Source organism: Petaurus breviceps, unplaced genomic scaffold, assembly GCF_028583685.1.
Source record: "Petaurus breviceps papuanus isolate PSGF00001 unplaced genomic scaffold, PetGlider_PUasm1.0 126, whole genome shotgun sequence".
Taxonomy (NCBI): domain Eukaryota; kingdom Metazoa; phylum Chordata; class Mammalia; order Diprotodontia; family Petauridae; genus Petaurus; species Petaurus breviceps.
In genome coordinates, this window is record NW_027185655.1 from 76785807 (window position 1) to 76810097 (window position 24291).

Consider the following 24291-nt stretch of genomic DNA (forward strand, 5'->3'; position numbering starts at 1 on the left):
GAAGAAATGGCAACAATAAAAATTAGATTAGAGCCATCTAGTAATACACTGAAAGTTTTCTTTCCCATTTCTCATTTGCCTTAAATAGATTTGTAAGTCATAGTTACGATAAATTGCTAACCTTCAACCTAAAAAGAACAGTAATGCTGACATATGGCTCAAAAAATTTAATTTAAGTTTTAGATTCAAGAAAACAAAGCTTTTCTTGTTCAAATTGTTTAAACCACAAATTTCAACTGTGCTTTATATTACTTATCTCACTCTGAATATCAGTATGTGCAAATTCCTATGAACGTAAATATTTGTCAGTTGATATTCTCAATTCTTATTTAGCTTTAAACAGCAAAGAACATCCAGCTTTCAAAGATACCAAAACAAAAGTGTATGAGAAAAAAGTCTTCACCTGTCACATCGATACATCATATCACATCCATTTGCCAGAGACTATTAGGTTTTAAACTTGTAGGATGAATAGGGGGCAGGTATATGAGGAAGGCATTTTGTGCATGATTTAACTATTTGCCTGGCCTGTTCTTGAGTAAATGTGAAATTATTTAACATCCTTGCATTTTGAATGCAGAGATAAAGGAAGAAGTGTTGGGTAAATTTGTATTATTAATTTATCAGCTAAAGCATTGCCTTATTAAATGAGCTCAGACAAAAATGTATGAGAGTAAACATGAGAAATAGAAAAAATATTTTCTCTGCTTCTAACCATTTGTTGCAACTGAAAAATAACAATTGGTATAACTTTTGATTATTGAAATCTGTCTCAATGTTCCTTACAGCATAAAATTAATATTTATTATCCATAACAGTGTTAAGAGATCGAGATTGTTCTTTTAGAAAACACATAATAGCAAACATTTCATTCTTTTGGGTAGATGAGAAGGAAGTGGAAATAACTCTTTTAGCTATCTGTTTATTTGAGGCCTTAGTAAAAGCCGTATCTGCCTTTTTATAATTTTTAAAGAGGAGATAAGGATGTTATTTACCAAGAAGGGCCTTCTTAGATTATTACTTCAATTTGGGCTTTCACATAAGGTTGCTGAATATAGATAAGGGAGAGTCTGAGCTGGTAGCTTCAGGTTGTCTTTTGCTAAGGTTTATGGGAATTGGGGGTTGGTTTTCCCCTTATATTAGTGAGCTGGTGTATTACAATCTCCTAATTTTACATATAAATTTACCCAATTTATATATTCTAATAATTTTTGAAAGTCATTTCTTCAAATTACTATTTTTGAGGCTCAATAATGTTCTCTTTCATTATATATCCTAAGTAAATTTTATGGAAGTTGCAAATGAATTTTTTTCCAGGGCTAAGACTAACCCATATTGAGATAAAATAATACGAGTGCCTTGAAATATCTGTTGCAAAACCACTTTTGAAGGATGTTCACATAAGGTGTCATTCATATACAGTGGATAAGATATGTACTTGGATATTGATCTCATATTTTTAATGCCTGTGCAACAAATTTCTGGCACATTGTTGGACCGTTTTTATCCCTTGTGGGAGCACCTTCCATTGAAAATGTTCATGGGGAGCTCTTAAATTAGTTGATGGAAGCAAAATACTGACAATTCATCTTTATGTAATGGGATAGTTTTAAAACAATCTTTTAAATAGATTATCCACAAAAGCTATTCTTTTGAAATCATAGAGGGAGCAGGGAGGCCTGGTTGAGGGGTTTACCATAGTCTATCTTTCCATCTGAAAAAGGTTTGGTTGAAGGAAACAAATAAATTGTAATATAAAATTACAACATTTATTCATTATTCCCTTAAGGCTAGTTGTACTACTTGTACATGGTGTGCAGGACTAGAGTCCTGACTGAGGAACAAAAGGATGAGAGAGCTGAAGTACATCCTAAGTTCATCCCCATTCAGGGTGGCTGAGTTACACAGATTTATGATCCCCATAATGGTTTAATCATTGTATGAGAAAGGAATTTTCTTAATTGGATAAATGGTAAATACAATAAAACAAGAAAGATGACAAAGTGTCAATTGAAATTATGATCCATAATATCTGTGTTTTCTTTACCATTAACAATCCATAACATGGTATATACCCAGAAAATCTTAAGATAAGAAAAAGTCCCATTACTCAAATTAATGCCTCGAATTTAGGGTCTCATCCTTAAGGGCCATAAAGAAGGCTTTATTAACATAAGGAGAGGTTGGGGCGGCTAGGTGGTGCAGTGAGTAAAGCGCTGGCTCCAGAGTCAGGAGAACCCAAGTTTGGTTCTGGCCTCAGACACTTAACACCCACACAAAAAAACTAGCTGTGTAACCTTGGGCAAGTTACTTAACCCTAATTGCCCTCCAAAAAAAAAAGTAAAAAAAAAAAACATAAGGAGAGGTATTCTCAGAGACAACGCTGGGTCTTTTTGGAATTTATGATCCCTGGATGCCTGTTTTAAATCCTACTGCCAGCCTTATCTGGGTTCTGGAGTGGCTGACATAGAAAAAGAGGTTTTTTTTTTTGTTGTTGTTTGTTTTGTTTTGGTAAAATGAGGCAGAGCAGCCTGTTTGATTAATTCAGATTTTTGCCAAAATAAGATATTAAATGATTATCAGAGGTCAGTGAGCATTCTCTATTTTCCTGATTTATTTCTTAAAAAAAAAAAAAACTAATTTAGGTATCACAAAGTGTTTTAGCCAAAGGAGAGAAGAAAAAAAAATATATATATATATTGAATCTCAAACAATTAAAAGCTTATCACCATATTTTAAAAAGCTATTAGTTCCAAAATTCCTTTAGTCAATGGGAATATCTTAAGGTGATTTTAAGTAGTTTGCTTAATTTTCTGTATATTTTCTAACTTTAGGTAAAAATATTAAATTTTCCAATAAGCTAATATAAAAAGAGTTCATATCTTTTACTGATTACAAAGTCTGATGATAGGAATCAGGTCTAAGAAGAAAAAGAGTAGGAATATGTGAATATGGTCTTAAATGCTTTTTATCTTAAACAGCAATTTTTACCAATCACAGCTTAGAGCTAATTACAGTTAATTTTATTCAACTAGCTGTAATAAACAATAAAGATCTACTAGGTCTTTTAATACATAAGGGATATCATTCAACATTTTTCTTTCTCAAATTTAAACCTCCTGGTGTAATAGCCAATTGTTAGGAATCCTTATTAATCTTTTGCAACTTTTTAGCAAGTTAGGTTCACTATTTTAAGAATTGCATAACTAAAACAAGTTCCTATCCTAGTCTAATGATTTTTCCTATAGAGATAGTTTCCAGGGGTCTTGACATTACAGGAGGAATGAAATAAAGTTTTTACCCAGTTTCCTCTTTTCTACATACAGTAATTAATTAACAATTCTAGATTTTAGCATTGAGACATTAAAATAATCAATTTTACAAGTTCCATAAGTGACAGCCAAATTATTTTAGCTGTAGCAAAACCATTAAATTTCAGATGAAGTCAGTTGTATTCCTAGATCATATAAAATCATTGATAAAAAAGATGTATTGTTTTATCCAGTACAGACAACTATTGGTTTTCTTATCAGCAGCAGGGCTCAGAACTTTTAACAGGCAGGCCCCCATAGTAGCTGATGTTCCTTCCCCCCTCCTTCCTTTGCCCAGTGGGGGAAGGTAAGTTTGCAAGTGTGGGGAAAGGATGGAACTCTATTTTTCTAATCTGATCTAGGATGAAAGAAGTTAATACAATTGTATTGAGGTACCCTCTAGACTTGTGGGGGAGAGCCTGTAACCTCCTTTTGTAACCACAGTTAATTTGTAAATACTTGGTTTTCTATATGGCATATATAAACATTATAAGACAGGGTTTAGCAGAACTGATAAAGTAACATGACTGTTTCTACACATTTTTTTCTCTATCTTTTTAGTTTTAACAAAAATCAGATAAAAAATTTGTTTTATCTAACACTATTTCTGGCTAACAACAATTATCCAGTCTTTACTATATAATAGAAATTGTACCACAACTCAGAAAGACCATAATAACATAATAACCTTATGATATTAATTGAATTTACAAATCCTCTTATGCAAAAATTATTGATAATTGTGAAAATCTGAATGGTCAATTCAGGTTGCCTAATAAATGTGGGGTGGCATGTACACCCCCAGGGCTGTTATTAGTGGAGCCCTTGATGTAACTTGTTATGCATCTTTCCTTTATCCAAATTGGGGAGGGTGATTTAAACACCATAATTATCCTTCAGCACTCTTTCTTTAGTGACTAGAGACTTTTAAAAAAATGTGTTCCAGCTAATTTAACCTGTACTGTGAACTGTGAACTTCAGAGATTCCTAAAATAAAATTTTCTTAGAAAGCAAAAGGCTTTTAATGTCCAGGTACAGTATATAGAAGCTGGACAAAGTCTGTTGGTGCCAATCTCTGTCCTGTACTAGAGTTAAAAGCTTTTACCCCTAAAGTATTTCTTTTTTCAGATCTTTATATGTTCTAAATTTGTCTTAGTGCCAAATGGAATTAACCTTCATTTACATCCTGATATGCAAAACTTTTTTTTTCTTGTAGATGAGGAAGGAGAATGGTTAAATGCTTGTTGGTCTGCCTCTTTGATGTGAGGGAAACATTCCCTTTTTACTTTTTATTATTTTTATTAATATTATTTTTAACAGTCTTTCCTGCAATCAAACTTGGCCAGAGTCAGATTGGAGGAAAGGAGACCTTTAAACCTTAAAAATTCTGTTCACATATTTCATGCAAATAATTTATTTTTTCTATTTTTTATCCTGGTATTTTTTGTATACTTTTTGACTTGCTATAAATACTGTGTAAAGACAGTTGAATTACACTTAATTGTTTGTGCCACCTTTGGCACTTTCAGTCCTAATGTAAATCATATCTTTAATATACTCCACAGAAAAAAGGCAGAAATGGGGAAATGCTGGGTTCCTTCCTCTACCTGTTTTTCAGTCATCTATTTTCCCTCTCTTCCCCATTCTTTTGTACTGCCCTTTGGAAACCCAGGGAAACAATGTTCCAAACACACTAAATACAATTCCTCTAACTGTTCCTTCATAATTCAGGTTCCTATGTGTCCTGCGTAGGCACCATTTGCCATGGGCTGCTCAGTGTCCAGCACTAAGCATGGTGGGAGATGTGAATAAGAAATGACCAGACCATGTGGGTAGTTCAAGGAAGAACCATGAACTCAATTTAATGATTCTTTGAACAAGGTTTTTAAAGATCAAACAGACAAAGACTCAAGTACTCTTATCAATAACTTAGTCTGTCATATCCTGGAGTATTCTTATCATTACGTTAATCTGTCATATCCTGGAAGCAGCTCAGAATTGGATAAGGCCATGTTATCTATGTGCCAAAAAGTCTTAGAAAAGGTCAGTTAACCGTATCTTATGCATTCACATAACAAAGGATGCTCTGAAAGCAGACTTAAAAGCCAGAAGTCAAAGTCACAGTCATCAAGGACATCTGCATAGGAACTGACCCTCAAGAACAAAATATTTTGGCTTAATACAACCTTTTACTTTGTTGTCTTCTTCTGAATGTGTGTTTTTATCTTCCTTGTCACCATAGTAACTTTCTCTAGTCATAGTTTTCTGCTATTTGTTCATTTTCCCAGTGTATTATTTGACTTTTTAATTCTTTGTTAAGGTAGGGCTCTGCTTTCAGGGTGGAGGGCCCACTGTCCTAAGCTTCAATGGTTTTATGCAGCTGTTTTCAGAGATACTTCTAGATACCTATAAGTTTTCAGTCCTTCCAAGGTGCTATGATCTAAGTAGAAGTGTTTACTCCTTTCCTAGCCTGTGTTCTAGTGTGTGAGAGACCACAAGCACTCTTTTCTGCCCTGGAACTGTGAGGAGAGACGCCTTTCCACTGTAGCCACAAGCTCTGCTGTGCTAGTGAGCCTCCTGGATCCAAGTATGAGCAAAGCAGCAGAGTTCTGCCTCAGTGCTAGCAAAAAGACCCTTGCAATCTCCTCCTGACTAGTTGTTCAACCCCCTTGATGCCTATGGGTTGAGAGCTCTGGAAGCAGCTGCTAATGCTGCCCCTGCCACTGCTGATTCAGAAACGCCCAAGACCCGCTCTTGGTTTGCTAGGGCTGAGGCTGTGCTGGCATGCCCTACACTGAACTACACACCACTTGCAACCAAGTATGATGGACCTTTTCTGCTGATCTTCTAAGTCTTTGGTGTCTGTAGGCTGAGAGGTCTGAAACTGTCACTGCTGCCAATGATTCAGTCACCCTTTTGAGTTCTTCCTTTTTTTGTGCTTGGGATCATTTGCCATTTCTCACTGAAAAAGGAGCAGCATTTTTAGCTCCATTATCTTCCTCTGACTAGGAATCCAGATCTTCTCTATTCCTATATTAGCTATCTATAGTTGGATTAATTTTCCTTTGCTTACTCATTTTAACTTTTATTTTTGTTTTATAATCAAATTCTAGTTCCAAGGTGTTGGAAATGATGTTTCAAGTATCAGGTCCTTCTTAGTGTGATTTTATGAGGTCTGTCTCTGGGTCTCTCCTCTCCACTTCTAAGTCACACCTAGGGGCCCCAGCCACACTGTTCCACAATGATTTTGCTTCCTGCAGTTCCTCTATTGGATCAGAAATACAACTGTCCAATCTACCCTGGAATTGAAACCAGACTCTGTTCTCCTGCAATTTCTGGAAACTAGCAGGGACCCTGCCCCTCTGCTACTGCACTTACTTAATTAGCCTGTGTTAATTCTTTCCCTCCCCCCCCCAAACTGCATCCCAGGGGGATGCATCTGGTGAGCACAGCTGTGCTTAGCATCTCTTGACAGTGGAAGGTCTTTCATTCTTTTCCTACTCAGCCTTCTGATTCCCATGCTGTCTGTGAGGTGAAAATTCCTGAGGCTGTGGCTGCCTCCCAACACAGCTGCCCCCAGTGCTTGTCATTTGTTAATTCTGCAGAGTCAGCCTGGAAGTGTTTGCACTTCAATCAGGCCAAACCTCTGCCCCTGGAGGTCTGGTCTTTGCTGAGGTCTTTTCAGGTTGTCTTAGGAGAACAAAGCTTTACCCAATTTTTGTTTAATTCTGCTGCTCTACATTCCCTCTGAGGTGATGTCCTGTCCTCAATTTTCTTCATAAAGTCCTTAGCTGAAAGAATTTGGGAAGGGGGTTCTGATAGAGCCTTGAGGAAAGAAAGGAAGGTTTGAAAAAGTCATTGTGATGAGTGGGATAGAAAATTATTTAGAGAGGAATAATAATAGACTTGCTTTTCTTCAGCAAGGGCTTTTAGAGGAACAAGCAGAATGGTTGAGTGATTTTTCCAAGGTTGAGTCAGCTACTAGGAATGGGGTAGGTGGTTGATGGTAGAAGTAATCTAATTTTGGGGTTGGCAGGGTATGAGTCTTGGGATGAGAAAGCAAAGAATCCAAGAGTACATATATCAAGAGTTGAACTTGTCCACTAAAGTGTTGACACTAGTAAGGGAAGAGTGTAGCCAGAGCAGGGTCAAAGTTCTGGGAAAGAACTGAGGGACAAAGGGTTTGGACATCATACAGTGTGCTAAAATATATTATTCAACTTCAATTTCCTCAGCTATAAAATCGGGATAGTGGGAACTTGATTTCATCTTAAACCTTTTTATTTTCTGCTTCTTCTGTCTTCTAGCTCTCACTGAAACCCTGCTCCTTTCAGTTGACACTGCATTCCTGTCCAGCTTTGCTAATGCTGGTTGCACTTTCACTCAGAACCTCTGACTGACTGGTTGTAACAGAATGATTTGTAATTATCACCACAACCAGAGTCTTCTCTACTATCATTATGCACCATCTTTTCCTCCTTTGAATTGTGTGCTATTTTGATTTATCACTTAATCTAGATATTGGGGGGCCCATTATCTATCAAGCCCTAAGACATTCTTCTTACTTCCTCAATGATTTCAGTGACTCAGTCTATACTCCACCGCCACTCCTACCATTATGCTAGGGAACTTCAACATACATATTGATGGGGGCGGTTAGGTGGTGCAGTGAATAGAACACCAGCCCTGGAATCAGGAGGACCTGAATTCAAATCTGGCCTCAGACACTTAACACAAAAAACTAGCCATGTGACCTTGGGCAAGTCACTTAACCCCAATTGCCCTCCAAAAAACAAAAAACCAACATACATATTGATGCTCCCTCAACTCCCCTAACTTCTTCTATCTACACACTTTTTCATGACCTACTCCTCTGTTTCACCTGGGTTATCAGGAGCTATCAGGAAAAAAATAATTTTAAGGCTATTTGGGGAGAAAGAAAACTATTTCAGCTGGAGCATGAGATGGCACTAAGTTGAGCCTCAGAAAATGAGAAGGATTCTGAAAAGCAGGGAGGAGGAAGGAGGCTGGGGGAAGGTTGTTGTGAGGAAAGTACTTTGTAAATACTAAAATAATTTCTTCATTTCCTGCCCTGCCCCCTTATGTTTCAGGACTGTCATGAATAACAACCACTTTTTGAGGTTCTGAAGGCATTTGTAAAACTTCACAGATACTTTGGTTTCTCCCAGTAGCAACTATAATGGGTGAGTTATAATCTATCAAACTTTACAAAATCATATCTCCTATTTGGAAGGAACTTCAGAGGTCAGCAAACCCAAATGTTGGGAAACACTATAGCTCCATGGAAAGCCCACTGGCTCTGGAGTCAGAAGGTTTGGGTTCAAATCTTACCTCTGGCATTTACCACTTATGTCACCTTGGGCAAGACACCGAATCAGACTTCAGTTTGCTTATCTATGAAATGAGGAAGGTGGACACAATCATCTCTGGGGTCCTTTTTGGCGTACATTATAGATACTATAAAACTGTAACTGTAACAAACATCCCTTCCATTTCTTACATCTGACAAGAGGTTGTGTAGCCTCCACTTAAAGACTTTCAGTGACAGAGAACTTCCCTGTCTCTCAAATCATCTCATTCTACTTCTGGGCAATTACAATTGATGAGAATTCTTTCCCTCTTATATTAAAAAAAAGACAACATGGTATGGTGGAAAGATTGAAGCTGGGAGAGTTCTGGGTTTGAATCCTGACTCTGACATGATCTATGTGACCCTGGGAGAATCACTTCAGCTTTTCAGTCTTGGTTTCTGTGTTGCCCACTTCCCAGGAGTTATGAGGAGAAAAGCAGCTATTATATGTGATCTAGTTTGTAAACATTAAGCTGTATAAAAATGTCAGCCTTATTATCAAGCAGCTGATTGTTTTCCTGTAATTTTTAGGTGTTGGTCCTATTTCTGCCCTCTGAGAATAAGGAAAAGTCTAAACTGTCATCTATACAACCTTTAATGTACCTGAAGAAAGCTTCTCTCTCTCTCTATCCACATGCTTCATATAATATATATAGTATACATGTATGTACATGTGTATATATTTGTACTTACAGATATATGTGCACATATACATACATACATATGCATCTCAAGGGTATGCTGGAGCCAGTTTCAATTGACTTGTGAGAATCTATTGTTAAATTTGTGTGATAATTCATACCTTAGAAATCAGCAAATACTACAAACCAGGGCTTGATTTATTGTTTTGTTGATTATCTAGACTTAAGAAAGTGATAGAGAAAATTTATTAATGAATATTAAAATTAAAACTGTGAAGTGTGTCATCTGTATTCCTTGTGACAGAGAGCTGGTTGTTAAATGTTTACCAGCACATTACTGCATATAATAAACTATATGTACACATAGACACACACAAACATATATGTTTACACACATAGTTATGTATATGTTAGGCAGCTAATGACATGATTGATAAAATGCTAGATTTGGAGTCAGGGTATATCTGAGTTCAAATTCTATTTAAGGCACTTACTAGCTATGAGAACCTGGGTAAATAACTTAACTTCTTTTGGACTTTGTTCCCTCCCCTGTAAAAAGGGAAGAATAATTGTTACCTACCTTAAAGGCTTGTTATGAGAATCAAATGAGATAATATCTATGAAGTGCTTCGCAAATCTTAAAGCAATATATAAATTATTTGATAATAGCATATTGAATTTTATTACATAATCAAAATATATAATGATTATTATAAATGCTATTATAATGTATAATAATACTTGGTGTTATTATTAATTCCCTAAGACATATCTTTCCATAACCAAAAATCCCCAGGTCCTTCACCTGATTCTTACACCTCACAGTTTTGATAATAATAAAAGGCAATATTTCTGTAGTGCTTTAAGGTTTGCAAAATATTTTTATATGGTATTTTGTTTGATCCCTACAATGACTCAGTGGTATTATTTATTTTTAATTTTTTTTAAGCAATTGGGGTTAAGTAATTTGCTCAAGGTTACACAGCCAGGTGTTTCTTGGTGGGTGCTAAGTGTCTGAGCCCGGATTCAATCCCAGGTCATCCCAACACTGGGGCTGGTGCTCTTACTCACTGAGCCACCTGGACGCCCTTTGGAAGCTGGTATTATTATTGTCATTTTACAAATGGGAGACTCGGGGCTATGTGGATTTAAATGACTCGCCCAGTCATTTAACACAGTTAGCAACACTAGAGTTCCATTCTTCATAGTAGCAAGTGTTCTACCTGCTGTACCATTTAGCTCCTTCTTTATGTCTTCTTTTCATTCTCATCATCTTCATTTGCTTTGCAATCAATAATCCTTATAAGATTATAAATCTTATATCTTATAGTCCTATAGACAAATAGTCTTTAATGAGGTTTTATTTAAGTATATTCACCAAATATTATTATACATCTAATATTTTCAAATATGGCTTGGGTGATGATTTTATAAAGATTATAAAAAATTGCCTGACTCTTGCCCTCACTTTATACTACCTTCTCTCATTTTCTCACTTACAACTGACAAATATATTTTTAAAAACTGTGGATATTGGCAATAACTTGACTGTCTCTTTCAGGGCTAAAAGATTGCATGAAGCTTTTGGAGAAAATGTCATTTTTGATTTTGAATGAAATTGCAGCATCCAGGTAAGTGCTATTGGAGTAAAGGAAGAAAAACATTGGAATGAGAAGTTTGCCATTCTGGGTGTTTCTGCATGACTATGAAGAGATGTACACAGGAGAGTCTCCTTATAGAAGTTTGGTGGTGATGAGCTTCTTCTATTACATTCTCTCCATCATACCTCACCTTATGAAAATATCCCAAGTTCCCCAAGGAATCAAGAACTCATGAATAAAAAGCCTTTCCTGAATAACTATTTAATCTATGTTATTTGTGATTTTCATTTCAGCTATTCTAGTTTACTCAATGATTTTGTTGAATCTGAACTCTTCCTGATTGATGGGGATTCCTTATTTATCACCTGCCTAAATGATGAAGAATTGAAACCAGGACAAAGTCTTCACTTTTTCTACTTAGTTGAACGCTATCTTTTGGATTTGAAAAGTAAAGGAGGCCAATTTATTGTTGTTTTCTTCAAGGTAGCATTCAAATCTATTTTTAAAAAACCACATGCACTGATTTACTGTAATTAACATAGAAAACACTATGTTTCTGCCTGGTATGTGCAGTTTAGCAAATAATGTGATGTAGTTTAAGAATGCTGGATTTAGAGGGAGGGCCTAAGTTTCCTATCCCAGGTCTGCCACTTGTTTCCTATGTGAAAATGTACAACTTTTGTATTCCTCAGTTTCCTCATCTGTAAAATAAGGGTGCTAGACCAGACTTTGAATCACCTTTCAGCTTTAAATCCTATGAACAATGAAACATGATGCACAAAAATATTGTTGAGAATATGTGACATGCCAAACATGAAGGGACAAAATAGAATTAGAAAATTCTCCTTTCTATCAACCCTGAAATTTTGCTATGATCTATCTCTGAAACTGTGATTCTCAACCATGATCCTTGGTCACCTCGAGCTTCTTGGGAAAGTGGGAAAGAAAAAAGAAGAGACTATTAGGAAGAAAAAGTGGTAGATATACACAGAGCAATTGATATTTAGTTAAAGGCAGAGAATTGGAATTGGAATGAAAGTTAAAATGTGACAAATTGCATGCATTTCTGAGATTTACAAGACCTAAAATCACAAAGAGCAAATCAATGACTACATTATTGGACTGATCCTGACCTTCTCCCCTTCATACAGCTCTCACCCTGTGTCCCCTACTCCCACCCCCTTTCAGATTCCTTTTTTATCTTGTCATTTCCCATTAGACTGTAGCCTCTTAGAAGACAGGGATTATATTTATCTCTGGTGCTTGGAATCATGTCTGGCACATAATAGGTGTTCAATAAACGTATATTGGTTGACTGGTGTCCAATTCAGTTTAGCCCAGTTTAATCTAGTCTAACTGAAGAAGCATTTTTGAAGCACTTATGTTCAATATATGAGACGACAAGTATCCAAATGCAAAATAAACAATCACATTTAGTTTCTGTCCTCAAGTGGATTTCCATTCTGTAGGAAATGTCATGCTTTAGCCAGGTAAGCAAACTATCCACTAGATGGCATTGTGACATAATCTTGCCTCGTTTTGTTCTTCAGGATTTTGAACATTCATATTTTGAAACTCCTGGACTTCTTCCATTAAGGACTGCATTGATACTCCACCTCCAGCAAAATACTGATATTAATATTCAAACTGAATTTTCAGGATGTTTTTCACAAGAATGGAATTGTTTCTTGGAACGAAACTGCCCATATTTCCTATTAGTTTTAGATGAAGGAATGACCGATCTACAGACGTATCTTTTCTACTTTTTTATCGTATGTTCCTGGTCCAGGAGGATCAGTATTGCACTGATTTCAGGGCAAAAATTAGATATCCTCAGAGTTTATGCATACTTTATGATAAGCAGGCACAAGAACCAGCATTTTTTCAAGCAGGTAAATTTCTTTTAAAAAGTATTTTATTGATATCTTTTATTTTCTTTTGCATCACAGTTTTTACTAGCATTCCCTAACATTTCACTAGCATTCATTGAAAATTTCCTTGTTACAAAGAAAACGGTTAAACAAAAGAAAATGTCAAAGTGACTTCATATGATAATTCATGCAATATTCCTTACCTGTAGTTCATTACTTGCCTTTTGAGAGAAGGGAAGTTGATTTCCTCATTGAACCTCTAGGACCAAGATTGTTCATCAAGCACCTATATATTTAAAGAAATAATTATTTAGCTTTTTTAGAGTTTAGAAACATTTTATTCTAGGGATCTCAAAATCCTTTATAATTCTCGAAATACTTTAAGTTGAACCATGGTTTATGTAATCATTTTCCTTAAAAAAAATTCTAAGATATACCTTAATTTTTAAAATAATAACTTCAACACCAATTTCCAACTATCAATTTATTGGGTCAGAGTATGCTTATTTTTGTGTCTTCTTTTACTTACATTTCATCAGTAATCAGTGAAGGTGACTGACTCTTTTCTTTTTTTTTAAAGTGTCTTATTGCTGTTCTGCTCTTTAAAAAATTCTCTGGGGCGGCCAGGTGGCACAGTGAATATACCACCGGCCTTGGAGTCAGGAGGACCTTAGGTCAAATCTGGCCTCAGACACTTAATGCTTACTAGCTGTGTGACCTTGGGCAAGTCACTTAACCCCAAGTGCCCTGCCTCCACCCCTCCAAAAAGCAAAAAAGAAAAAGAAAAAAAGTCTCTGTCACTTTCTAAAGAGTCTCTCACATATAACACTTATTGTAATAAAAGTGTACTTGGGTTCTCCATAGCCCTACTTTTAGTATATGTCACTTCTTTGATTTTTTGTATGTGCCAATTTGATGGTATGAGACAGCACATCAAAGTTTTTCCAATTTTCATCTCTGATTATTATTGAACTTGAAAATTTTCAAATTATTATTAATAAGAAATTTTGTTCCTTCTTGAAAACTGTCACTTCAAATCTTTTGACCATTTATGCACTAAGGACTTGGGGTTGCTACCATTTTATTTTAATAGTTCTTTATGTATTTTGAATTTTAAAATTCTATCTATTATGTAATCATAAATACTTTCATTTTGTATTTCTTTTATTTTCATTATATGATTTTATTGAAAAGATGCAAAAATTTAGGCCAACAAAAGTTTCTTTGATTTCTTGAATTAAAATAAGTAATTACCCTTCCATAATTGAGAAAAATCCCTCATTCTGTTCTCTCTCTTTTACTTTTTCTGTGATTTATTTTTTCATATCTCTTATTTGAAATCCATTGGGATATAAATGTGTGCATGTTCATTTATGAATGTAGACGTGCAAACATTCCCATAGGTATGTATATATATGTACATATCTATAGTCACACATGTATATATAGTTGCATTTGTATCCATGTATGTGCACATATACTCAGTTGATTGTGTGGATATGTTTATATATGTATATATGCATATATAGCATAGAGAAACAGGTACATACAAGTAATGGTTTTGTTATTTGGGGGACTCATTAGGAAGTTACAGTGAATTTTTAAAAATGGCCACAATGTGTGTAAAACATATGTTAAAATCCCTTTATGACATGGATATCCTACCAATTTTTCTACATACATTTGTTAAAAATGAATTGTTTTGCAAATTAATATTTTCTAAAGGTTTGGCCAGGGAGTCAACATAGTATGGTGGCTTCAGAGGGTTGGAACACCTAGGTCAGTGTTCTAGTCTGTGACTCTGAGCAAGTTACTTTAGTCCTTGGTAGTCTGGACAATTAAATTGAAGAACAGGTACTGCTCTGCATTAATAGTATATATTATCACATCAGGAGTTCCCTACACCAGTAAAATTATAGGTCCAGGCCAAAAAAGGTTTTTCAGTCCATTTATATACATTTGGTTGAATTTCTGGTTTACCTATTCTAGATCACCAATCTACTTCTCCACTTTTGGGGGGCAAGTAGCTGATAATTTCAATGATAACTACTTTGTAATATGTTTTAAAGTCTGGAGTAAAAGACCCTCATTATTAGATTTTCTTTTCAGTGTGGCCCTTAATGATCTCACTTCCTTGTTTTTCCATAAATATTTCATTATATGAAAACCCCAATTCCAGAGGACCGATGATGAGGCATGCTGTCTACCTCTTCACAAAGAAGTGAGGGGATCAGGGTGCAGCATGAGACAGACATTTCTGGATATTACCAATTCAGAATTTGTTTTGCTTGATTATGTATATTTGTCAAAAGGGTTTTGTTTTTCTTTTGTCTTCAGTGAGGTAGGCAGGAAGAATGAAAATGAGTGCTTTTAATTAGATAAAAAAAGAGAAAAAAGACTTGGTAAAATAAAATGTTGCCTTAAAGTCTGTCCTCCAAATAGGTATAATCCATGCAAGATTCCTCAATAAATACAATAAAGATGACTGTTTAATAACTCTCAGTTAATATTAAGTGAGTCATTAAATAGGGAGAAATAAGCTTGCAAAAAATCATAGGATCTTCTTAAAGAGATTCATGCTTATTTAGAGGAGACTTTTATTAACCTGAACAAGATCAACTAGAGATGAAATATTCCTCTTTTCCCATCTATCCCATGTAGTTAGTACTACATGTACTACTACAGTAATCCCAATTAAGTTAGTACATCAGTACACATACATAAGACAGGTAATTTATATGAACCAGCTCCAAAATTAAATAGTGGATGAAACCCAAATGGATTCCATTTGGGAAATTATGCAATGCTTTTAAAGATGTTAAACTCAGTATCACAAACATTTATTTTAAAAGTACCAATAGATATACAGTGATAGTTATGAATTTGGCAGTGTATTTCCAATAATGACTTACATGTAAGATGTGGCATGAGGAGTAACATCCTAGGGAATATATACTGGAAAAGGGAGAATGAGTGAAGGACAACTCACTCTCACAAATGGCCATCTAAATAATTTGCTGGTACTCATAAAATAAAATGTGACATAAAAGAAAATATAAAATATAATATAATATAATAATATAAAATATTATAAAATAAAATAAAAGATTATTTATGGACAACATGGACAAGAATGATACACTTTGTGATGATATGATGGATTGTGATCTGTGCCGGTGAAGGAAATAGTGCCCATGCTGATGAAATCATGAATCAAGTGACACTTGGATGGGTTTCGTTGTAATTTGAAAGATTTGTGACTTTCTATCATACATCATAATAAAAGACCTGAATTGATCTAAATAGATAATTATGTGCTAAACTAAAATACTAATTCATGTGATTTATTCCCTTTTGTAGAACAAAATAGAAATGGAGAGTGTTTACCAAACTCTGATTAAACATTTACAAACATCCAGTGTTGCGGCACTAACACCATTGTTTGATCAATTAAGATGTGGTGACCTGGAAAGAGAGGTACTAAAGATACTGTTTATTTAGTTAAAAGTTTTAAATTAAAAAAATTTTTTTACAAATGCTTTATTAACTTCTGATTTACATCATTCATTTCTTCCAGATTTTGAGTTACAAATTTTCTCCCCATTTTTCCCCTACCCACCACCCCAAAATAGCAGTCCCACAGGATATCCCCTCCTCCAGTCTGCTCTCTCCCATATTTTCTCCCATACCCCTTTCGACTTTTCCAGTAGGACATGGTGAATCTGTATGCCCCAGTGCCTGTATATCTTATTTACCAATTACATGTAAAATAGTATTAATAAGAGTATATGTGTGTGTGTGTGTGTGTGTGTGTGTGTGTGTGTGTGTATATATATTTAAGCATTTGATTTTAAAACTAAATTCCAGATTCATTCCCTTCCTCCTTTGTCACCCACCCTTCCTGGGAAGATAAGCAGTTCAGTATAGGTTGTACATGTGTGGCTAATGCAAAACAATAATATAGTAGATATATTGTAAAAGAATGACTATATTTCGCTCCCTCCTGTCCCACCTTCCACTTGTTCTATTCTCTATTTTGATCCCGTTCCTTTTCAAAAGTGGGTGCTTCCAACTTCCATCCCCCCCACAGCCTGCCTTCCCTCTCATCCCCTTCAATCCTCCTCTCCTGTAGGGTGAGATACCCTATTTAGTGTGTATTTCATTCCATCCCCAAGCAAAATTCAATGGGAATAAGGTTGACTCATTCCCTTTTGCTTCCTATTCTTTTCCTCCATTGTAACCATTTTTCCTTGCCTCTTTTATATGAGATAGTTTACCCCATTCTGTCTCTCCCCATCTCCTCTCATTATATTCCTTTCTCACCTCTTAATTTCACCTTTTAAGTATCATCCCTTCCTGTTAAATTGGTCCTGTGCCCTCTATCTATGTATACCTGTAAACATATATACACACATTCACATATGTATTCATATTCCCATAGACATATATATTTCTATTCCCTTCAACTATTTTCATACTGAGAAAAGTTTCATCAGTTACAATGATTGTTTTTCCATGTAGGAATGTTAATAGTTCAACTTTGATAAGTTCCTTATGATTTCTTTTCCCTGTTTACCTTCTCATGCTTCTCTTGCTTCTTATATCTGAATGTCAAATTTTCTATTCAACTCTGGTTTTTTCAAGAATGCTTGAAAGTCCTCTATTCCACTGAATGACCATATTTTCCCCTAAAACATGATACTCAGTTTTGCTGGGTAGGTGACTCTTGGTTTTAATCCCAGCTCCTTTGACCTCCAGAATATCATATTCCAAGCCCTTCGATCCCTCAGTGTAGAAGCTGCCAGATCCTGGGTTATCCTGATTGTTTCCAGAATATTCAAATTGTTTCTTCCTGGCTCCTTGTAATATTCTCTCCTTAATCTGGGAATTCTGGAACCTGGCTAGAATATTCCTAGGAGTTTTCTTTTTGGGATCTTTTTCAAGAGGTGATTGGTGAGTTCTTTCAAGCTCTATTTTACCCTCTGGTTCTAAAACATCAGGTCAGTTTTCTTTGAGAACTTCCTGGAGGATGATTTCTAGGTTCTTACTTTGATCATGGCTTTCAGGTAGTCCAATGATTTTTAAATTTTCTCTCCTGGATCTATTTTCAAGTCAGTGGTTTTTCCAATGAGATATTTCACATTGCCTCAGTTGTTTGGATCTGTTTAACAGCATCTTGATTTCTCATAAAGTCATTAGCTTCCATTTACTCCAATCTAATTCTGAAGGAATGATTCTCCTCAGTAAGCTTTTGAGATTTTTTTTCCATCTGGAAAATTTGGCTTTTTAAGGAATTCTTCTCCTCATTGTTTTTTGAGCCTCTTTTGCCATTTGAGTTAGTCTGTTTTATAAGGTGTTATTTTCCTCAGTCAGGCTGTTGACTCTCATTTCGTAATTTTCTTGCATCGTTCTCATTTCTCTTCCCAATTTTTCCTCCACTTCTCTTATCTGCTTCTTAAGGTCCTGTATGACCTATAACCAGCTCATATTTTCCTTTGAAGCTTTTGGTGCAGGAGTTCTGACTTCACTGTCTTCCTCCTGTTCCATGCTTTGCTCAGTTTTGCCCCCAAAATAGGACTCTAATGTTGGAATCTTCTGTCTGCTTTGTTTCCTTTGCCTGGTCATGTTGCCCCTCAGTCACTTGACCCTGGGCTTTTTGCCACAGTTTGACTCTGTCATCAGACAGGAGAGCTTTCATCCCAAACGCTGGGTTTTCTCAGCTGCCTGAGGTACTAGATGGGTGCCCTCTCTGTGGCCTCTACATGCTATGGCAAGCTGTACACACACCCCAGGACCTCCACCCTAGACTACAATTTAGATCCCAGCAGGTTAAAGCAAGAGCAATTAACCCTCAGACTGGTCGCACTACACCCCTACACTCTGCAGGCCAGGGGCTGAAGCTGCCACGTGGGCTGGCTGGCTGTGCCAGGCATCTCAGTGGCTTCTCGCCCCGGGGGCAAAAGCCTATGTACTCCCTCTTACTGGGTCCCAAAGTCCAGACTGCACTGACCTCTCACTTTGTCCTTCACATCTGTATGTTGATAGCTCTGGAAACGACCACAGCTGCTGCTGATCTGGAGTCCCTCCTGCCAGCAGCTGGTCAGAACTGCCCTGAGGCTAAAATCTCCACTCGGCTCCCAGAGTGCTACAGTGGCCAGTTCCTGCCAGCCTGCCGAGCTGTGCTCAGTGGGAGGTTAGCTTCTCTGTGTGATTTTGTGGGTTCTGCTGCTCCAAAGTTTGTTCAGAGTTCCCTTTTTACATTGATTGGGGAAGGTGGAAGCCAGAGAAGCTCAGAGGTTTTGCTTCTACTCCACCATCTTGACTCTGCCCCCAGTTAAAAGTTTTATAGAATTTGAAAAAAAATTAAGAACCTGTATGTTTTACATTTTAAATGTTGTTATTTTCATTAGTTTCAACTGGAGTCATGATGCAAAAAGAACTGTATAAGTTGAACAAATGAACCAAATGTATTAAGTTAAAGTTTAATCGACATAAATGTAAAGTCTGACATGAGTTCCAAAAATCAACTTTAGAATTAGAGTATAGGGAATCATAGCTAGACATAGGAAAATAATCTGAGGTTTTAGGAGATAACCAATATGAGTCAATTATGAAAAATTGCTAATGAGATTTTAGGTCATATTCTGAGAGTGTCTATAAGTCAGTGTCCACAGTGAAAATCATTTTAGCAAGGATATGACAGGGATGGGAATATCCACAGGGATGGTGTGGTGCCTTGAGAACAGAATTATAGAATCTTCCATTTGGAAATGATTTTAGACCCCCTAGTTTAGCCTGCATGAGACAAAGAAACCTGAATGTCTTCTATCCAGTCTTCCTCTTGAAGAACCTTGTTTAATTTTCATATACTTCTAATTATTAAAAGTTTTTCTTTGGCTTGAGCTGAAAATAGGCCCCTTATCAACTTATACCCATTGATTCTAATTCTGTCCCCTGGACTCAATCAGGACTGTTCCTCATGGCAGCCTTCATATGCTTTAAGACAATTGAGTTTATTCCAAAGTCTTTTTGCTTTCTCCAGGTTAAACATTCCCCTTTCCTTCAACCATTCTTCCTATGGTATGGTCTCCAAGGCCATCAAACATCTTAGTCTCTTTTCTCTGAATGCTCTCCTATTCATCAATGTCATTCCTTAAATGTGGCATGTAAAATAGAGCATGGTAACCCAGTTGTGCTTTGACCAGGATAGAGGTAAGCATTCGTTATATACTGACATTCATATAGTACTTTAAAGTTTTCAAAGTCTCTCACACCTATTCTCTCATTTTGCCCTTGCAATAACCCTATGAGACAGGTATTGCAGGTAATATTATCCCCATTTTTTTCCTTTAGAAATGAGGGACCTGGGTCTTGGGGAGGTAAAAAGATTTGACCAGAGTAGGACAGTTCTTTCTGACTTTAAGTCCAGTGTTCTACTCACCGAGCCACACTACTTCTCATTACTCCTAATGAACCTAAGATCATAGTAACTTTTTTTTGGTTGCCATGTCAATCATTGCTAACTCATATTGAGTGTGCAAAACATAAAAGATCTACTTTGTATAAAATGTTGCCAAACCATGTATCTCCCATCTTGTATTTGTAAAGTTTATTTTTAATCAAGTGGAAAATTTTGTGTTACTCTCTACTATGTATCATCTTATTATATTTAGCTTATTGTTTTATCTATTAAGACCTGTTCTGAATGCAGTATCCAATATGCCAGTTTTTCTGCTTAGCTTTGTGTCATCTGTAGTATTTATACCTATGTAGTAAATAGTAAGGGGTCATCTAGGTGTAACAGTGGATAGAGCACTGGGGCTGAAGTCAAGAAAACCTGAGTTCAGGTTTGGCCTCTGACACTTACTAGGTGTATGACCCTGGGAAAGTCATAACCGTATTTTCCTAAGTTTTCTCATCTGTAAAATGAGCTAGAGAAGGAATTGATAAACCTCTCTAGTGTCTTTGCCAAGAAAACCCAGTGTGGTCACAAAGACTACTAATTGTTCAGACACTACTGAACAACAAAAACATAATAATTAACATTTATGTAGTGCTGATGACTATGTGCCAGACACTGTGCCAAGTGTTTTATAAATATTATCTCATTTGATCCTCACAACAGTCCTGGGAGGGAGATGCTATTATTGTCCTCATTTTACAACTGAGGAAACAAAGGGCAAGTGATTTGCTCAGAGTCACAGAGCTATGGAGTGTCTCAGACAGAGGTTCCCAAAATTATTTGGCCTATGGTGCCCCTTTAAAAAATTACTCTGCCCCCCAAAAATCTTTCTTTATTGGCCCTTTAACAATTTTTTTGAAATGTGAAATTTTGAAATTTGAAATATTTTTTAAAATGATGAATCTTAAAAATTAATAATTTATTGTAAATTTGTGGGTTTTTCCTGTATTGAAATTTTGATTACATAATATTGTATCATGAAACTGTATACTATCATACTGTAAACAAATCATTACATGCACTTATTCCTGTTGATGCATGCTGGACTTCCCAACAATATGCAACACACTCACTTGCCAACACTTGCTTGTTAAGACCTATTGGCAGACGACTACTGATCACTTATAACTTGCATTTTGTGTGCTTATTTGGAAAATAATGTAATCATTATGACTTTAACTCTTTAACACCACAGATGAAACATGTATGAGTGTTTTTTTTTTCAAATTTTCTTCTCTTTCTTTATGCTTCTGCTGCCCCCTTAATTTTATTCAATGTTGCCCAATTGCACCCAAGGCTACTACTGTCCCCTTGGATCATTCTAGCACTACCTGACTCTAGGCCCAGTGATGTATTCACTGCTCTACTTCTAGAACATGTTACCATGCCATTGGAGAATGGGATGAAGGAATTGAATCACCTTATCTTGAAGAAGAAAAGACTTAGTGGGGGCATTACAGCTCTTTACAAGTATTTTGTTGAACTTTCACATGGTAGAGAAATTAGACATGTTTTGCTTGTTATCAAAGACAATGATGTAGGCCAATAATAATGGTAATGGAAGATGTAGGAAAATGTCGCAACTGTTATATGTCTCCATTCAGGGTGTTGACACATTCTTGTAATTCTTGCTACTAGGTGAGGTGGAGACCGGTAGATAGTTTGCTTAAGCAGGGGCAAAATGACCTAGGTAAGAAATGGAACAGGTCAAAACTTTTGTGCCATTCAACAGTAATTCAATAGTAATTATCTATTAATATTACTAATTACATAGCACACTACTTAAAGAAATCCTTAGGAGTTTTTTTTTCTATCCTATTTATAAATAAAAATGGGATGATTGTGATACCTTTATTTACTCTGAAAAATAACTTGTTTTGGGCAAGGCATGAATGCCAATAAATTTTTCATTGGATACTATTTATCCTAAAGAAATTTGAGGTAAAAAAAGCATTTTATTCCAAAAGCACTGTTCTAAAAATGTGATAATTTTCTTTTGTGTCAGGTATGTTGGAGTATTGGTCAACTTCAGGCCTTCTGGCCGAAAGGATCTGATATTCGAAGTGTTCTCTATGTCCTATCATGTTCTTTGTCCTTGAAAACATACTACCATTTTCTACAAAAGAAAAAGAAGGCATATTCTCAAGAAACAGACATATCTAAGGTGGGATTTAACTTTATTATTCAACATCTTTGTTTTCCACTTTAGAAAAGTTATACAAGTTTAATAATTATTTTCTTTTGAAAATTTTTCTATTGGCATTAATTTTTCAAAATTATAAGAAACTATTTCCTTAATAATAATTAATAAATAATTGTCAGAGAAATGATTGAATGATCTGGATGTGCTATAGGTATCTCAAACTTAATATGTCCAAACCAGAACCCATTATCACCACCACCCCTCCCCCCCCTCATCTTCTGCACTTCTTTGTGTTACTGCAAAGGGCATGATCATCCTCACTCTTGTTCTACTTGACTTCTCATTGTCACTCACTCTGTATATACAAGTCACTCACAAATCTTGTTGTTTCTACCTTTGCAACATCTCTTGTATATTTCCCCCTTTCTCCAATTATATGGTCACACTTATTCTTTTCTGGAATGTTGTAAAAGTCTTCTAATTGGTTTCCCTGCCTTAATTTTCTCCCTATTCCAATAGATTGTCTGTTCAGTTGCCAAAATGTTTTTCTTAAAGCATAGGTTACCGCATCACTCTCCTATTCAATAAAACACTATAGCTCATATTGCCTCCAGGATCCTCTTTTTGTCTTGATAATCTAATTCCTTTCTACCATTCCACTCTTAGACCCTCCTTAGTTTCCATGGATTAACTACATTAACCAACTCAATATTCCTTGCTCCATATCCCATCCCCATGTCTTTGAATTGGTCATTTTTCATGTCTGGAATCTTTCTCTATTCAACTCTATCCCCCAGTTTCCCTGGATTCCTTCAAGACTCATTTGAAAGTTCATTTTCCATATAAAGTTAGTTACGGCTACCGAGGTGCTAATGCCTTCCCTCTGAGGTTACCTTCCATCTAGTTTGTATATATCTTATATGCACATAAGTGTTTACACGATGTCTCCTCCATTACAGTGTGAACTCATTTTCTTTGTATCCTCAGTGCTTAGAAAGTGCCTAGCACACATGCAGTACTTAAAAATTCTGGTTGAGGGACGGCCAGGTAGCACAGTGAGTAAGAGCACTGGCTCCAGTGTTGGGATGACCTGGGGATCAAATCCAGGCTCAGACACTTAGTACCCACCCAGAAACCCCTGGCTGTGTAACCTTGAGCAAGTTACTTAACCCCAATTGCTTAGGGGTGGCCAGGTGGCTCAGCAAGTAAGAGCACCAGCCCCAGTGTTGGGATGACCTAGGGATCAAATCTGGGCTCAGATACTTAGCACCACACCCAAAAATAACTGGCCGTGTAATCTTGAACAAGTTACTTAACCCCAATTGCTTAAAAAAAAATTCTGGTTGACTCTGTAGTTTAGAATGTTTTTCATGAACAAAACTATCTTTGAGTTTGGGATCTTTTATATGTGACCCACAGAGAGCTGAGTCAAGATGGTGAAGAAAGTGTAGGTAATTGCCTGAGCTCTCCCTCAGACTCCTCCAAACTACTTCAAATAATGCCTCAAAACAAATTCTGGAGTGTCAGAACCCACAAAAAGATGAGGTGAAATAATTTTCCAGCCCAAGAAAGCTTAGAAGGCTAGCAGGATAGGTCTGTTGTTCCTGGGTTAGAGTGGAACACAGTCCAGCAGAGGCCACACCCCAGCAAGCCAACAATATATCTTGGAGATGGCTGAATCAGTGGCACAATGGTGGTTTCCAGACTTCTTGGCCCACAGAAAGTGAGGGTGTTTGGCAATTGGTCAGAAGATTACAGGTGTTGCTTTGCTGGCACTGGGTCAAGATCCTGTTGCCAATACTTGAATCTTGGTCACATTCCTGGTCTCAAGAGCACTAGCACACTAGAGCTTTAAGCCACAGGGGAGCTAGGATACTAGTCATAGTTCATG

At 36.3% G+C, this 24291-nt stretch overlaps 1 protein-coding gene across 3 annotated transcripts in view; it reads left to right on the forward strand.

The window, feature by feature from the left end:
* LOC138168224 (probable ATP-dependent RNA helicase DDX60) overlaps positions 1–24291 on the forward strand; it is a 177548-nt gene that overhangs the window by 15253 nt on the left and 138004 nt on the right. For all 3 annotated transcript variants that reach the window (XM_069097259.1, XM_069097269.1, XM_069097277.1), the window contains exons 2-7: positions 8423–8515; positions 10885–10954; positions 11218–11407; positions 12475–12816; positions 16156–16272; positions 22263–22421. In XM_069097259.1, the coding sequence (XP_068953360.1) occupies positions 8512–8515; positions 10885–10954; positions 11218–11407; positions 12475–12816; positions 16156–16272; positions 22263–22421 (882 nt within the window). In that variant the 5' untranslated portion in view covers positions 8423–8511. The remainder of the gene's footprint in view (positions 1–8422; positions 8516–10884; positions 10955–11217; positions 11408–12474; positions 12817–16155; positions 16273–22262; positions 22422–24291) is intronic.